The 16880-nt window shown below is 36.6% G+C and overlaps 1 protein-coding gene across 1 annotated transcript in view; it reads right to left on the bottom strand.

Moving 5' to 3' along the window:
• The window catches only part of LOC126293252 (angiotensin-converting enzyme-like), a 1024671-nt gene that overhangs the window by 777409 nt on the left and 230382 nt on the right, over positions 1 to 16880 (bottom strand). Inside the window, exon 9 of the mRNA XM_049986369.1 lies at positions 6599 to 6790. Coding sequence (XP_049842326.1) covers positions 6599 to 6790 — 192 coding nt within the window. The remainder of the gene's footprint in view (positions 1 to 6598; positions 6791 to 16880) is intronic.

Raw genomic sequence — 16880 nt, 5'->3', positions numbered from 1 at the left:
AGAGCAGTCAAGAAGAGGAGAAACATAGTAAGAAAGCTCAGAGGTGCGTTTTCCCATCAAACGTGCAACCTCAAAAAAGGCTGTGGAGCTTGGATCCTCTAGTGAATCAAACTCCAAAATGTCACTTGATGAGAGCATTGACTATCCTGGAAACCCGTTCAAAGATGAAACAGACAGGGACAGCACACACACACAGATCTCCAGGCAAGTCACACTTCACTGTGGTTAATTTCCAAGGAAAAACTAAAAACAATTTCCATCTCTTCATCACTAAGATGACATATCATATGTATGGTGGCTACATGGGTCTATTTTAGAAGCGAACTACTCAGACAATGCAATTTTCGGCAACAAACAGAGAATCTTTGTTCAGTATAAAAGGCATTTTGCAGAAATTATCAAAACCAATTCAAGCAGATCTGGACATTTTCAAAATATGATTGCCTTTAACAATAATTTTATAATGATTGAGTGAACTTGGACAATGGTGGTGTTTATGATCATGAATTTACAGAGTTATCATTCAATTTCTGTATTGTGGGGCAAATGTCTGCACCTTGGATCTTTTCCCTCTCTAATGGGGCAAACATGCTCAGTAACTGTTGTTAAGGAAAAATGGTTTTGTCCTCCACACCTAAGTGTTCCATTTCTATCAATGTTCTAAATTTACAGTATGTGTTCAGGCTACATATTATTGCTCTTTCCATATGAACACCTATCATCTTCTTTACCAAAAAAAAAAAAAAAAAAAAAAAAAAAAAAAAAAGAAAGAAACCTATTGTAAGATATGTGGATATTTGCCCCTACATACCCTACAGAAGCTTACTTTTAGCATATTTACAGCTGTAGAAATATTAGCATATCTGTACTTAGGAGATAATATGTGTGTACAGTTAGGAAATACATCACAACAACCCAGCTCAAAAAAACTAAATTTTTGTATTAGTTTTTACAAAAATATCAATATATTTGTTAAATTACTAGTTTTGTGTAACTTCAGTGTTTACAAAACTACTAATTGAATATATGCTAACTGACAAGTAATTACACTTCATCATCACAGTTGCAGTTCTGTTCCAGTGCCAATAAACATTTTCAAATTTTGTATGTTCTTTATTAATCAAAACTTGAGATCTGATAAAATGATCTTACAAATTGAAAGTCTGGGTACAAAATTCAACATATGTATAGAAAAACTGATCAGATTTTGATACCTCCACCCCTCTACAAATGTTGTTGTGGTCTTCAGTCCTGAGACTGGTTTGATGCAACTCTCCATGCTGCTCTATCCTGTGTAAGCTGCTTCATCTCCAGTATGTACTGCAGCCTATATCCTTCTGAATATGCTTAGTGTATTCATCTCTTGGCCTCCCTCTACGATTTTTACCCTCCACTCTGCCCTCTAATACTAAATTGGTGATCCCTTGATGCCTCAGAACATGTCCTACCAACCAATCCCTTCTTTTAGTCAACTTGTGCCACAGACTCCTCTTCTCCTCAATTCTATTCAATTTCTCCTCATTAGTTATGTGATCTACCCATATAATTTTCAGCATTCTTCTGTAACACCACATTTTGAAAGCTTCTATTCTCTTATTGTCCAAACTATTTATCGTCCATGTTTCACTTCCATACATGGCAACACTCCACACAAATACTTTCCGAAACTACTTCCTGACGCTTAAATCTCTTCTTCAGAAACGCTTTCCTTGCCATTGCCAGTCTACATTTTATATCCTCTCTACTTCGACCATCGTCAGTTATTTTGCTCCCCAAATAGCAAAACTCCTTTACTACTTTAAGTGTCTCATTCCCTAATCTAATTCTCTCAGCATCACTTGATTTAAATTGACTACATTCCATTATCCTTGTCTCGCTTTTGTTGACGTTCATCTTATATCCTCCAATCAAGACACTGCCCATCCCTGCTCTTCCAAGTCCTCTGCTGTCTCTGATAGAATTACAATGTCACCAGCGAACCTTAAAGTTTTTATTTCTTCTCCATGGATTTTAATACCTATTCTGAATTTTCTTTTGTTTCCTTTATTGCTTGCTCAATATACAGATTGAATAACATCATGGAGAAGCTACAACCATGAATCACTCCCTTCCCAACCACCACTTCCCCTTCATGTCCCCCAACTCTTTATTTAACAGCCATCTGGTTTCTGTATAAATTGTAAATAGCCTTTCGCTCCCTGCATTTTACCCCTGCCACCTTCAGAATTTAAAAGAGGGTATTACAGTCAACATTTTCAAAAGCTTTCTCTAAGTCTACAAATGCTAGGAACGTAGGTTTGCCTTTTCTTAATCTAGCTTCTAAGATAAGTCTTAGTGTCAGGAGTGGCTCTCCCAAGACTGTCAGTAGTTCTAATGAAATGTTGTCAACTCCCGGGACCTTGTTTCGACTTAGGTCTTTCAGTGCTCTGTCAAACTCTTCACACAGTATGTTATCTCCCATTTCATCTTCATCTACATCCTCTTCCATTTCCATAATATTGCCCTCAAGAACCTCGCCCTTTTATAGGCCCTCTATATACTCCTTACACGTTTCTGCTTTCCCTTCTTTGCTTAGAACTGGGTTTCCATCTGAGCTCTTGATATTCATACAAGTGGTTCTTGTTTCTCCAAAGGTCTCTTTAATTTTCCTGTTGGCAGAATCTATCTTACCCCTAGTGAGATCAATCTGTACATCTTTACATTTGTCCTCAAGCCATGCCTGCTTAGCGATTTGCCCTCCCTGTCGATCTCATTTTTGAGACATTTGTATTCCTTTTTGCCTGCTTTATTTACTGCATTTTAATATTTTCTCCTTTCATCAATTAAATTCAGTATTTCTTCTGTCACCAAATGACTTCTACCAGCCCTCATATTTTTACCTATTTGATCCTCTGCTGCCTTCACTACTTCATCCCTCAAAGCTACCCATTTTTCTTGTACTGTATTTCTTTCCCCCATTCTTGCCAATTGTTTCCTTATGTTCTCCCTGAAGCTCTGTACAACCTCTGGTTTAGTCAGTTTATCCAGGTCCCATCTCCTTAAATTCCCACCTTTTTTTCTTGAGTTTTAATCTACAGTTCATAACCAATAGATTGTGGTCAGAGTCCACATCTGCCCCTGGAAATGTCTTGCAATTTAAAACCTCGTTCCTAAATCTCTGTCTCACCATTATATAATCTATCTGAAACCTGTCAGTATCTCCAGGCTTCTTCCCTGTATACAACCTTCTTTTATGATTCATGAACCAAGTATTAGCTATGTTTAAGTTGTGCTCTGTGCAAAATTCAACCAGGCGGCTTCCTCTTTCATTTCTTAACCCCAATCCATTTTCACCTACTACATTTTCTTCTCACTCTTTTCCTACTATTGAATTCCAGTCACCCATGACTATTAAATTTTCATCTCCCTTCACTATCTGAATAATTTCTTTTATTTCATCATACATCTCTTCAATTTCTTCGTCATCTGCAGAGCTAGTTGGCATAAAAAACTTGTACTACTGTACTAATAGTAGGTTCGTATCTATCTTGGCCACAATAATGCGTTCACTATGCTGTTTGTAGTAGCTTACCCGCACTCCTATTTTTGTATTCATTATTAAACCTACTCCTGCATTACCCCTATTTGATTTTGTATTTATAACCCTGTAGTCACCTGACCAAAAGTCTTGTTCCTCCCGCCACCGAACTTCACTAATTCCCGCTATATCTAACTTTAACCTTTCCATTTCCCTTTTTAAATTTTCTAACCTACCTGCACGATTAAGGGATCTGACATTCCATGCTCCGATCCGTAGAACTCCAGTTTTCTTACTCCTGATAACGACGTCCTCTTGAGTGGTACCCACTTGGAGATCCGAATGGGGGACTCTTACCTCCAGAGTATTTTACCCAAGAGGATGCCATCATCATGTTACCATACAGTAAAGCTGCATGCCCTCATTCACAGTAACAGCACAGCAAAGCCGTTTTGGTTAGTGCTACAAGGCCATCTGTCAATCATCCAGACTGTTGCCCCTGCAACTACTGAAAAGGCTGCTGCCCCTCTTCAGGAATAACATGTTTGTCTTGTCTCTCAACAAATACCCCTCCGTTGTGGTTGCACCTGAGGTACAACTATCTGTATTGCGGAGGCACGCAAGCCTCCCCACCAACAGCAAGTTCTATGGTTCTAGGGGGAGCGGGGGGGGGGGGGGTCTTCTTCGAATATTAAAACCAAAATGTAAACAAAAGCAATAGCTGGATAACACAGGAAATTAGGACTTTTCATCAAGAGAAGAGAGCAATTGTCCAAATTATGCAAGAAAAATTATTTTACAGTAAATATGCTCACTTACTAGAAAATAGTCTCAAAATTTTTGTGGACGGTCACTGAACAGGCTAGAAGAATGCACAATGAAATGATGGGACATCATAATAAAGGAATTGTGGAAAATAAGAAAACCAATGAAAATATTGTCTTGTTAAGCAAGCAAACAACAAATATATTCAACTGCTACTTTAATGGAATAGCTGAAAATTTAAGATGAATGAACTGTAATGGAAATCAGCAGTCAGTGGAAAACTAGGTCAACAACTGTTGACTGTGTTAGAGGGGAGGAAACAGACTAGGCTGTGAAAGATTTAAAAACCTTATACTTTGCAAGAATTGATGGCATACGCAGCAGGATCTTATAGCTCTCTACAATTTCTTATCTTCCGGGAATACTACTACCGCAAATCTCATAAGAGAACTTCTGTGAAGTTTGGAAGATAGGAGATAAGATACTGTTGGAAGTAAAGCTGAGAAGATGGATTTTTAGTCATGCTGGTTAGCTCAGCTGACAGAGTACTTGCTTGTGAAAGGTAAAGGTCCGAAGTTTGACTCTCAGTCTGGCATACAGTTTTAATGTGCCAGGAAGTTTCACCATCTTTGTGTTTTGTTCGTAACCCGAAGTGCAATGGTGTAGATTTTTTTTTTTTTTCCAGATTATTTTCTTCCTGTGGTCATGGGAGAGTGTGTCTGGGTGTCTGCATGGTTGTTTGTGAGTGAATGTGTGTGTACCTTTGCTAGAAAAAGAGCAAGAGCTCGAAAGCAAGTGTGAATGCTATTTCTTGTTACGTTTCTCGGTGCTCCATACATCGGCCCAATAAGGATGGATAATTTTATTCTAGAGCACTGCAACACGATGCACATTCTGCAAGATTGGCTTAAGGAATTAACTAAATAATGCTTGATAAACAGTAAAATAATCATATATGTTAATCACTGAAATATGCATTTGTAAATTTAGTGCCATGAAGTAGACTGACCGAGTAGATAAAATACAATAAAGGTGAAAATGCTCCAACTAGATTTTCAAATATTTGCATCTATTTAGGTTTAGCTACTCTTTCCACAAGAACAGTTGCCAATAATAAGGTCAAAAAGATCAGTAACTTAATGTATTTTGCTCATTTTCATTCACTGGTGTGCTCTGGGATAATATTTTGGGTAACTGTTCACTTAAGCATAAATTATTTATTGCACAAAGGAAATTCTCAGAATAATTTGGAAAGGGGTAGGTTGGTTCAAACACATACATGTTGCAGACATGGATTTAAGCAATTGAGAATGTTAATGACAGCCTCACAGTCCATAACAGTTTGAGAATAATACAGATATTCACCAGCACAATGCTAGCAGGAAAAATAATCTGTACTTCTCTCTCGCAAATCTAACTTTGACGCAGAAAGAAGTGCAACACTCAGCTATAAAATTTGATAATCTGTCAAATATAAAAAAGTTAAATGTAGGCTTACGCTTTCACGGGTTGTCACTATCAATAAAATTCTTATGGGCTCTTGACTGCATTGTCAATATAGAAATCTGTCCGATGTTTTGGCCACTATTGCAAGTGGTCGAAATGTCGAACAATTTTATGTATTGACAATGGGATCAATAGCCCAAAAGAATTTTACTGACAATTAAAAAAATTGTTTCTTTTTATTAAGCACTGTAACATAGATATTAAAGATTAACATCCAACAGCTAACATTATACGCCTTAAAATGAGTTGGGGGACCATATCATTAACCTTGAGAGACATACTGCTTGACTTCTAGACATTCCAAAATTAGTTTCACCTAGACCAGCATCTGTCAAAGCAACAATTCCGCATTTCATTATTTGAGAAAGTTTGTAAATTTCTCCAAGCGTCCCCATTAGAAGTATAATGTTTGAACTGTTCTTTTTCACTTCAAAAGTGTTCATTGAAAAAGTATTAGAAGAACTGTAGAGTATAAACAAAGAAACCTGAAATGAAACATTTATAGTTAGATAGGGCTTGAGACTAATTCCATTACTTGTCTGTATCTTTTATTAGTAGCTAATTATTTATATATAAGGATTTGTGGGGCCGAGCACAGCAGTAGCAACAGGTATTTTGACTTTAGTAACTAGGGGTGGAATTGGTCATGTTCTTGGTGAGTGAACCATTGTGGCACTTAGCTGAAGCCGTTTTGAACCCATAGAATTTACACTAAACTAACCTGTCTGGATTGTAAAAAGAGTCAATTCCAAATACAATACACAAGTAGATTCCCTCAAAACTAAACAAAGAGACCTAATTGCCTCTTACCAAGAATGTGAGACGGAAGAGGGGCCCGCCGATTGATTTTGTCTGGGCCATATAGATCACGTAGTTTCCTGCGAACATATGCGTGCAGCTGGGCATACAGCGGTTGGATCTGCGACCACACATAGTCTACGTCTGTTCTGAAAGTGGGAGACTCGTATGGGAACATCCAGTACTCTGCAGTGTCAGTGAAATCTGAAACAGAAAGTGGTCACCAATAACGACACTTTGACAACTTTTTTTATGTATGGGTCAACAGTTGCTGTGTATTTTTTGTTTGGCGACTCCATGGAGTGCTGTGTGCACAATGACCATATATGGTAAATTAAAATTATTTTAATTGAAAAATTAATAATTTTTAAGTGACAAACTCAAATATTTTCTGCATGTTTTTCATTTTACTTTTTTCATTTTATTTCTATGATGATTGTTCTATGGAAACATTTTCTGAGAGAAATTTAAGTAATGGTGATAGTATTTTCAGAGTACAGAAATGTGTTATAAGAAGTTAATCTGGTGTTAATTCCAGAAATCCTGCAGAGATTTCTTCAAAAAAACCACGTAGTTTGACAGCTACTTCACATTACATTACATTTTTATTGGTCCTTTTGATCATTTGTTGTACAATGTATACAATATGATATTGAAGAAATATTTGTGATTTACAATACACATTTTTAAATCATACAAGAATATTTACATTGATTTAGGCTTAATAATATCACAACTGAAGGTTCAACTTCCATACATTATATTTAACCCAAGTAATTCTTTTTTTTTAATTTGGCAGTAAATTTTTATGTTTCAAGATGTTCATCTGTAAACATAAAAAGTTATTGTACGTAGCCTACAGTCATTCACGTGGTTTGTTGTTACCAATATTTCTCTTCTCACAAAAATATCTGAAAAGTGTGAATGTAACGGCAACACTAAAAGAAACCTTTACAAAGGCCTCAAGTGGTTAACGTCAGTAGAAAAATGAGTCACAGATGGGGCTACAACCGGCATTCAACAATATATGAGAGAATATCAAATGTCACGGAGGTAACATTGTGAAGTTTAAGACTAAATTAAAGAAATTTCTACTGGGTAACTCATGCTCCACTGAAGAGCATCTTCACAGAAAATCTTAAATGTAATGTTTTAGATTACAGTAGAATTAACAGATAATTTAGTAACGAAATGTCATTTCCTTGCTTTGTACTTAAATGAAATTAAAGGTACCTCCTCGATTTCTTTCCACATCTCCATGAGATCCATGGAATATGTAAAAAGTACTGTTTTCTTGCTGAACTTTCATTTGGAACACCATCACATATGGCTTTCTCCCTACACTGTTGCATGAATTATAACATGTTGAAAGCATAACAATTTTAAGACACAAAGGAACTACAGGCATTGGCTGCAAGCAAGCGTTGATTGAAACAAAGGGACGTTGAAAAAAAAAAAAAAAAAAAGTGCTGGACTGGGATTCCAACCCAGTCTCCTGCTCTCTAGGCAGATACTCTACCCAGTTTTAATTTTCATGAAAAGAAAGATGTTACAATCAAAACGCACAAGGATTCAAGCATAAGGTGAAGAATCTATATTTCATGTACCTGTGATTAACAAAATATCACAAAATACATAAGACATGTTCTTACCCACTTTACTCAGAGTTTCAGGAAATTTATCAAACCATTCTAAATGAACCATTGAGCAGTAGTAAGCAGGCACATGAAATGTCTTAACAACTTATCAATGATGGGAGCAAATAGGGATCCCAGAAAGGCAGGAAGCTTAATTTATAACAGAATGCTAGTGAATATTTCATGTCGTGTTCTTGCAGAAGATTAAGCAATACCTCCAGGCAAATTTGTCAAACAAAGATAAATTAAAAATTAGGAACTGTGTAGAACTAATCTTCTTCATGTGGAAAACAACTCCCTGCGGAGAGAAGACTGGAAGATCAATTGTAGTTTAGTGCTGAAAATACAGGAGAAGAGGAAGTATAGACTAAGTATGAAAACTGTTTCTGGTGCTTCGTATTGATCCAAATGTAATTTAAAAAATTGTTTGCCATTTGTATAAATGTCTTACTCTTAGTTTTGCATACACACTGTATACAGCTTTGTCAACTTTTGTTAAGTCTGCGAGATTATGTTACCCGATCCAAATTATTAGTGCTTATCATTACTGAAAAATTTGTTTTTCTGTGTTTTTACTACTGCTTATCTGTTATAAAAAATTTTGTCATTACGTATCAATGGCAAATTTGTTATCAAATTTTTTTGTGTAAAACTGGGCATAACTTGTCTAATGTCATTAAAATATGAGCTATGGGCAAACGTAAACTAAACGTTTTGTCATTAAATGAAACTGGTAATAATTGTGAAATATGCGACATTAGACTGGTAAATGTTACTACGAAATTCGATACGATGAGAAAGTTGGCAACGACTCGGGCTGCCCGAAATCAGAAACAGCTGAATCATAATAACAACTTTTTTTTCTTTTTTAAAATACCGCCACGGCACCACTACTACGTCATTGCCCAGTCGGCTAGAAACAGGTGCATTGGCTTACTTGTACTGGACAAATTGTCATTGTGAGACAACACAGAACTGAAGAAGCAGTAGAAAAGTAATAAAAGTAAAGTACAAACTTGATTTGAAGTGAAGCGTAGTACCAAATCTGAGCGAAGAACATTGCTGCATTTAACATGCGCGGTCGTGTTTTGAAACTAGGCAACGTCGTTCCATTTCAGGATCAACACCACATCTTATTGGCTGGCTTCGTGTGGTTGCTAGGCAACGATTTTGTGCCGCACGGATATCAATAACAAAGATTTCGTGTTGCAGGTTATGATCGAGTACATTAATTAATTGCCTTTCCAGTTCCGCAAATAATCTCATACGTTTTGAGCTCGATTGATTGTTTCATAATCGTAATTTGAAGTCTTTTTTTTCTGTCTGTCGTTCTTAAGAAGATGCCATTATTTAACATGTGTGATAAAAAGAGCAAATGTAGGCGCATCTTATAAAAGATCGGTGGTTGCGCGTGCATATGAGGCAACTGACATCACTTACGTGAAGAGCCGTATCGAAAGGCAGAAGGTAGTGAATAGTATTGGATACAAAAACCGAAGCAGGTTTTTCTTTTGCAGCGAGTGTGGAAATAACTGAGTGTGATGACGTACATTAACAACAGCTTTTGATGAAAGTTTCAAGAAACAGGGTTCGCAATATTTGTGTAATGTGCGCAATAGCATACCTTTCGACCCTTATTCCTTAAGTGAATTTCGTTTTCGCACAAAATAAAAAAAAGCTGTGAACCCAATGTTTATATTTCTAAAATGTGTATGTTATGCAGTAAAGTTGTAGCATCCCCGTTACCATGTGCTAACAATGTGAGTAACGTAACCAAATACAGCCTCACAGAATGTTTTATGACATGGTTCATCGAGATCAACTGTTAACGCCTTGCAGTCGCAATTGTGACGTTTATTTAGTCGCAGAGGCGGTTTTTATGTTCAAAGAAAAGATAATCAAGTTAGTTCAACAACTATCGAGTGGCAGCAGGCAAACTTTATGACGGAATTAAAATTATTCTACTGCATCCTTTGTACATGTCGCAGACTGATATAGAATGATAGCTCAATACATAGTATTAATACAAGGAATAAAAACAATCTACATAAAGATCTAAAATCACATTCTGTGGTTCAAAAAGAGGTCCAATATTCAGCAACTTACATTTTCAATCAATTGCCAGTGACTATTAAAAACTTGGTCGCAGATAAAGCACGGTTTAAACAGAACCCGAAAGACTTTGTGATAGGCAGCTCCTACTCTATAGATGAATATCTTAACAGACTGTTAGGCTAGGGTAAGAAAAAATGCCTGTTAGATTTCAGTTTTAACACCACTTTGTCACAATAGTCAAGATTAGATATTTTGTGTATGGTGAATTTATTATTAGTGCATAACAGTGTTTCATTGTAACAGAGTATTAATTCTGTAAATATTAGCTGTTAAGGTTTACTGTGTTGTATTCCCTAGTTTGACAATCTCCTGACAAATGCTCAGGGTATTAAGTATTATATTCAGATGTTTTATATTATACTTTCTGACATGTTCTACACCACCTAGAATGAACTTTTTTTTGCCTATGGAACAAAAACTGAATCTAATGTAATCTACAGAATGATGTGAGAGAGATGTACTCGTGTAATAAGGTATACAATCAATCATTTTTCATGTACTTCATTCATGACGTGTTCAGAAATGAAATGGTTAAAATGATGGTAATGCGTACTCTATTCCATTACACACATTCATTCACAACTAGTGTGTCTAAAATCCACCATGAGATAGGGGCATTAGGGAAGTGAAACTGGTCAATTAAACAAGCAGCTACTGCAGGCTAATTCTGTAGACTATGTTAACAACATATTATGACAAGTGCTAATCTACTCATACTGACTGTTATGATAAACTCCTGTTTCGGTCTAATACTTCAAACAAAGCATTTATATAACTTTGCAAAGAATGGTATCATCTTCCCATGTACTGTCAAAGTCAACATTTGCTTAATATAAAGTGTACTACACTTACACGGTATTTACATCTTTGAGTCCAAATAATCTGATGAATTTTAGATGGAGTGGCTAATAAAGTATGCTTTTCTTTGTTTTTTAGTATGTGTTTAGATTTTCAGTTTCTTGCCTGATGTGCATCGATAGTCTGTTTCACACTTTTGCCCAGTATATAGAACAGCATTCTGAATATCTATCTATTCTGAATATCAATCTATAATTTTGATGTAGGTAAGGTATAACATTGATATAGATACAAGTCCTGTGATTAATGTTCTTTTTTTGCACCATATGAAGCTGGTAGTTTTGATAAGAAAACAATGGTTAGCTGAAAGTATAATTTCATAGGCTACGCAAACCGAATCTATGAGCAGTAGGGGAATATGACCGTGACTGTTGCTAATCCTGATCTACACTTTAGCTTCTGGTATCTGTCTCATTTTAATTTGTTTGGAATTACTTCTTTCAATTAATTGCAAATTATGTACCACATTGTGATATGTAGGACAATAAAGAAATATAAATACAAAATTATATGAGTCTTGTCAACATTTATGGCTCGAACTATGTGCTGCAAACCATGGATGTATCTTCTTAGGCAGTGCACCGAAAATAGAAATGAAATGTTCTTTCAGCAGAATCAAACTGTAAGAGTATTGTGTAAAGAAAATAATGATACATGTTGCAGAAGTCTTTGTAATGATCATGGAATTCTTACAGTATATTCCCAATGTGTTTACTGCTGAATTGTCTCCACTGTTCATAATCACAGATCAAGACACAAAAATAATTATCAGGTAGATTTTGCCGTGTTTGGGTTTCAAGTAACCATATGATCCCTGGTGCTAAGGTACAACATGATTCAAGGGTAGAAAAGTTTGATTTACTACATGGCAAGTAGCGGTGTGTATCGTAAAGCAGTAAGACATGTAGTGATGTACTGTAAACAGGACCCTTGTCCGGTGGGGTGGGGGGTGGGTGGCTATTCACTCACATTTTACTTTGCACCAAAAGCTTTTATTGTTGACTTTATGATCAGATGTTCTACATTTATATCCATACTCTAAAAACCACTGCAAAGTGAATGGCAGAGGGTACATCCCATTCTATTCACGTGTGGATCATGGAAAGAATGACTTGACTGAATGCCTCTGTGGATGCTGGTTATTCTAATCTTGTCCACATGATCCATATCTTGGTGATATGTAGGGGGGTTACTGTATATTCCTAGTCATCATTTAAAGCCGGTTCTTGAAACTTTGTTAGCAGACTTTCTCAGAATAGTTTACGTCTTATCTTCAAGAGTCTGCCAGTTCAGTTACGTAGGCATCACTGTAACACTCTCCCATGGGCTTGACTAAATGTTAAAGCAGGCATGAAAAGTTTGCAATGATGCATTTAAACATTGGTATGAAAGGCACACTGTGGCAGAACTTAAAATTAGTGAACACAACAGACACCAGCATCAAGCGAGCAAGATTATCACTAACATTAATTCAAATGAATACAACCATTTTTAAGTTGGTGATCTATTATGTATGGTGATTTAAAAATACTGTATTATAATGTGCTCAAAATCCTAAACAATATCATCATTTTCAATTCAGAATTACTAACAATTTATTGACTTTTTCTGTAGTGCTACATCCCTTGGTAGGCCTTGGCTCTTCCTACTCTTCCCTCCCCCTCCCCTCCCCCCCCCCATGTTTCTCAGGTTTTTGCAGCTCTTTTCCACCTCTGAAATCTGATACTGGAGAGATCCATTATTACATTATCAATCCACTTCATCTCACTCTCACCTTTTTGTATAGTAGCATTTATCACACCTTTCACCATTTTCTTTTCTGTTCTACTTTCAGACATGTCTTAACCATTGTTAATTTGACAAATTTCACTATAACTCATTCTTGTATTAATGGATGTAGCTTGGTGTTATAGTGTATCCTGGAGCATTCTTCCTCCCTTATTGGCCCGTAAATTCTGCACAGTGCTTTTTGCTCAGATTCTCAAAGCATTTTTATCATCTTCTGTTAACATCCGTACCTCTGGCCCACGCATGCCAATGAAAAAGTTACATACTAAGAGTGTCATTCGTCTTGGAACAAGGCTACTGCTATCTATTTGTAAATGTGCAAAGCGATCTCTGTTCAGAACTTTTATTCTTTCCCTCGCTATTATAATTTGCTATTCATTTTACCAGGTAACTAGAAGAGGGCACTCATTTGAAACATTTCCCATTTACATTTAGATCCTTAGGAGTTCCTCAAGTCTCAGTTCTGTTTCCACTGCCAGGAATGTTTATATAGTTTTGTTGGCATTTCTTCCTATTATTCCAGTGTCCTGAGAATAGGCACAATCTGGTGAGTTACTTGTTAGGTTGTGCAGGGCTACAATGAATAAGACATTGGAGAGACTATCACCTTACTCCACTATTTTATTAAAGATGAAGTTTTCACTTGTCCTATCAGGTATCTTTACTTTTTCTTGTGTCTCCATCATTGTCATTCTGATAATGTTTATTAGTTTAGCACATGCAGGTACCAACTTCTCGCAGCACTCCTTATAATTCTTGATGATTTATGCTGTTAAAATCAATGAATAGGAAGTGCAGATCTATATTATGCTTTTAGAACTTTCCCATCACTTGTTCCTCTGTCTGTTTGAAAACCACACGAATGTTCTTCAAGTATGCCTTCAATGCAAATCTGCATACTTTCATTTAATATTCTTGTAAAAATTGTATAAGCCATGCTTAGTAATGCTATGCCCCTACAGTTTTCGTCACTGCTGTATCTCCTGTCTTGTAAATGGTGATTGTTAGTCTAGTTTTCCAGCCGTATGCAGTTCATTTATTGCAGCATCTCTACCACTTTTTACTAATTCACAAGTTATGTCACCTTCACTGGGGCCCCATTATTTATGGAAGTTATTTGGGACCATACACTTATGTGAACACTTTGTTTATTGTTCTTTTGACGGACATTTTACATGATGAACAGAAGAGCGCTGAAGATTAGATGGGTAGATCATATAACTAAATAGGAGGTATTGAGTAGAATTGGGGAGAAGAGGAGTTTGTGGCACAACTTGACTAGAAGGCTATGCAGTAGAGATTGTAGGGGAAAATTGCTGCCCTTCAGGCTGAGTTAGATGATGCTAGGCGAGAACTGGACAGGTTAACGGGGGACAAGGGTAAACAGGGGTGGGAAGTGGCAACAGGCATAAAGAACAGGCCAAGAAATTCTTCTGACAGCTTTGTTATTAATGTACAAAATAGGTTTGACCTGTTGCCTCAACAAACTTTCAGCAGCAAATTGAATAAGAATGTAGGGAAGTCTGCAAAGAGAAAGAAAGTCTTGTTGCTAGGTAGTTCGCATGCTAGGGGTGTGGGCCAACTTCTGCAGGATGAATTAGGGTCAGAATACCAGGTCACAAGTTTTTTCAAACCTAGTGCTGGACTGGGGCAGGTTACAAAGGATTTAGGTTCACTATGTAGAGGTTTTACTAAGGAAGATGCCATGGTTATTGTGGGTGGGCCGGGCAACAGTATTGACAGAGATCCGGGGTACAGCATAGAGTGTGACCTGGCAAAGATTGCATCAACATCGAGTCATACCAGTGTTGGGTTAGTGTCAGTTCTGAAGCGCCACGACCTACCTCATTTGAGCTCTTCTGTCAGGAGAGTTAATTTGGAGCTGGAACGGCTACTTGGATCTGGTGCAGGTTCACACATTGGTGTGGTTCCTGTTGATTCACTCTGTAGGTGGGACTATACTAGACATGGCCTACACCTCAACAAGAAAGGGAAGGGTGAAATAGCTGTACTGATAGCAGGAAATTTAAAGGGGGGAGGAACTACATCTCATGGTGGAAACTCTTTTTTAGTGTAAGATCAGTGTCCAGTGTGAAACTCAGCAAGGCAAGTACTAAAGATGTTAAAAAAGTTCAAGATACTCACAAAAGTAAAGTGAAAAATAATGTTAGTATACTTCATAAAAATATTGGGGGATTGAAGAATAAAATTGATGAGCTTCTGCTTTGTTTAGAAGATACAGAAACAGAATGTAATATATGTACTATGCCTATCTGAGCATCACATTGTCACTGATATGCAAAAGGTTAGCATCAATAGGTACAAATTAGCTGCACATGTAAGTAGAGGTAATATGATGAGAGGAGGAGTTGCCATATATGTCAGAAGCTTCCACAGTGTAAAAATTCAGAAACTAAAAAATTTTGTGTAGAGCAACATATGGAAGCATGTGTCACTGAACTAAAACTAAATGATGGCAATTTAATAATTGTAACAGTGTATAGGTCCCCCTCAGGGAATTTCCAGCTATTTCTAGAAAACTTGGATGCTTTGTTGTGCTATCTGTCAGACAGGGGGAAACAAATTATCATTTGTGGGGATTTCAATGTTGATTCCCTGAAAGAGTGTAATAGGAAGAATGATCTTGTAGTATTACTCAGTTCTTTCAATTTGAGCTCTGTCATTGATTTTCCTACTTGGATAACAAAGAACAGCAGTACATTGATAGATAACTTTTTTATAGACCAAGATAAGTTTAAGGACATAAATGCTTATCCTGTTGAGAATGGTCTTTCAGATCGTGGTGCACAGCTAGTTACAGTACATGTCATAGCTCCATGCAGTAAATCAAATCAGACTTTCAAAGCAGTGTGTTCAATTAACAATATAAATATTGCAAACTTTAGGGAAAGTCTACAGCAGCTAGACGGGGATGAAGTGTATAAGGAACCCGATGCAAACTTGAAATATAACTTATTTCACGATACATTTTTAAGGGTATTTGAAAATTGTTTTCCCAAGAAAATAGTTAAACATAATTCCAAGAAAACATATAAAAACCTTGGCTAACTAAAGGAATAAGAATATCTTGCAACTGTATCTAACAGTAAAAGGGAGTACTGATCCAGAAATTGTCAATATTGTAAGAACTATTGTGCGGTACTAAGAAAAGTTATTAAAAAGTCCAGAAGCATGTGTATCATGTCTGAGATCAGTAACTCTGATAATAAAAGTAAAGCAATTTGGAATATTATTGAAAGGGAAACAGGGCAACCAAGAGCACAGGAAGACTTTAGTGCCATAAAACTGAATGACAAGTGTACTAACAAACAATCACAAATAGAAAATATTTTCAATAATCATTTTTTAAATGTTGTGGAGAAAATAGGATCTAGATCTTCACTAGAAGAGGCAAGGCTACTAATAGAAGAGGCCATACCTGTGCAGTTTGAAACAACTGTAATTCCACCAACCTCTCCCTCTGAAATCAGTAAAATAATAAACTCGCTGAAAAGTAAAAGCTCTTACATAATTGATGGCATTTCCAGCAAGGTACAAGCTTGTTCCCCACAGATAAGTAGGATTCTCAGCCATGTATGTAATAGCTCTTTGGAGCAGGGTGTTTTCCCCGATAGACTGAAATATGCCATTGTAAAACCATTGCATAAAAAGGGGGATATGTCAGATGTCAACAACTACTGCCCAATCCCTCTTCTGACAGCTCTACCAAAAATTTTTGAGAAAGTAATGTATTCAAGAGTAGCCTCCCACATTTGTAAAAAATAAAGCACTAACAAAATGTCAGTTTTCAGAAAGGCTTTTCAACAGAAAATGCTTTATACACTTTCACTGATCAAATATTAAGTGCTCTGAATAACCGGACATCGCCCATTGGT

Source organism: Schistocerca gregaria, chromosome 10 (genome assembly GCF_023897955.1).
Source record: "Schistocerca gregaria isolate iqSchGreg1 chromosome 10, iqSchGreg1.2, whole genome shotgun sequence".
NCBI classification, from domain to species: domain Eukaryota; kingdom Metazoa; phylum Arthropoda; class Insecta; order Orthoptera; family Acrididae; genus Schistocerca; species Schistocerca gregaria.
Note: the sequence above shows the minus strand (reverse complement) of the source record. Positions and strands in the feature narration are given on the sequence as shown.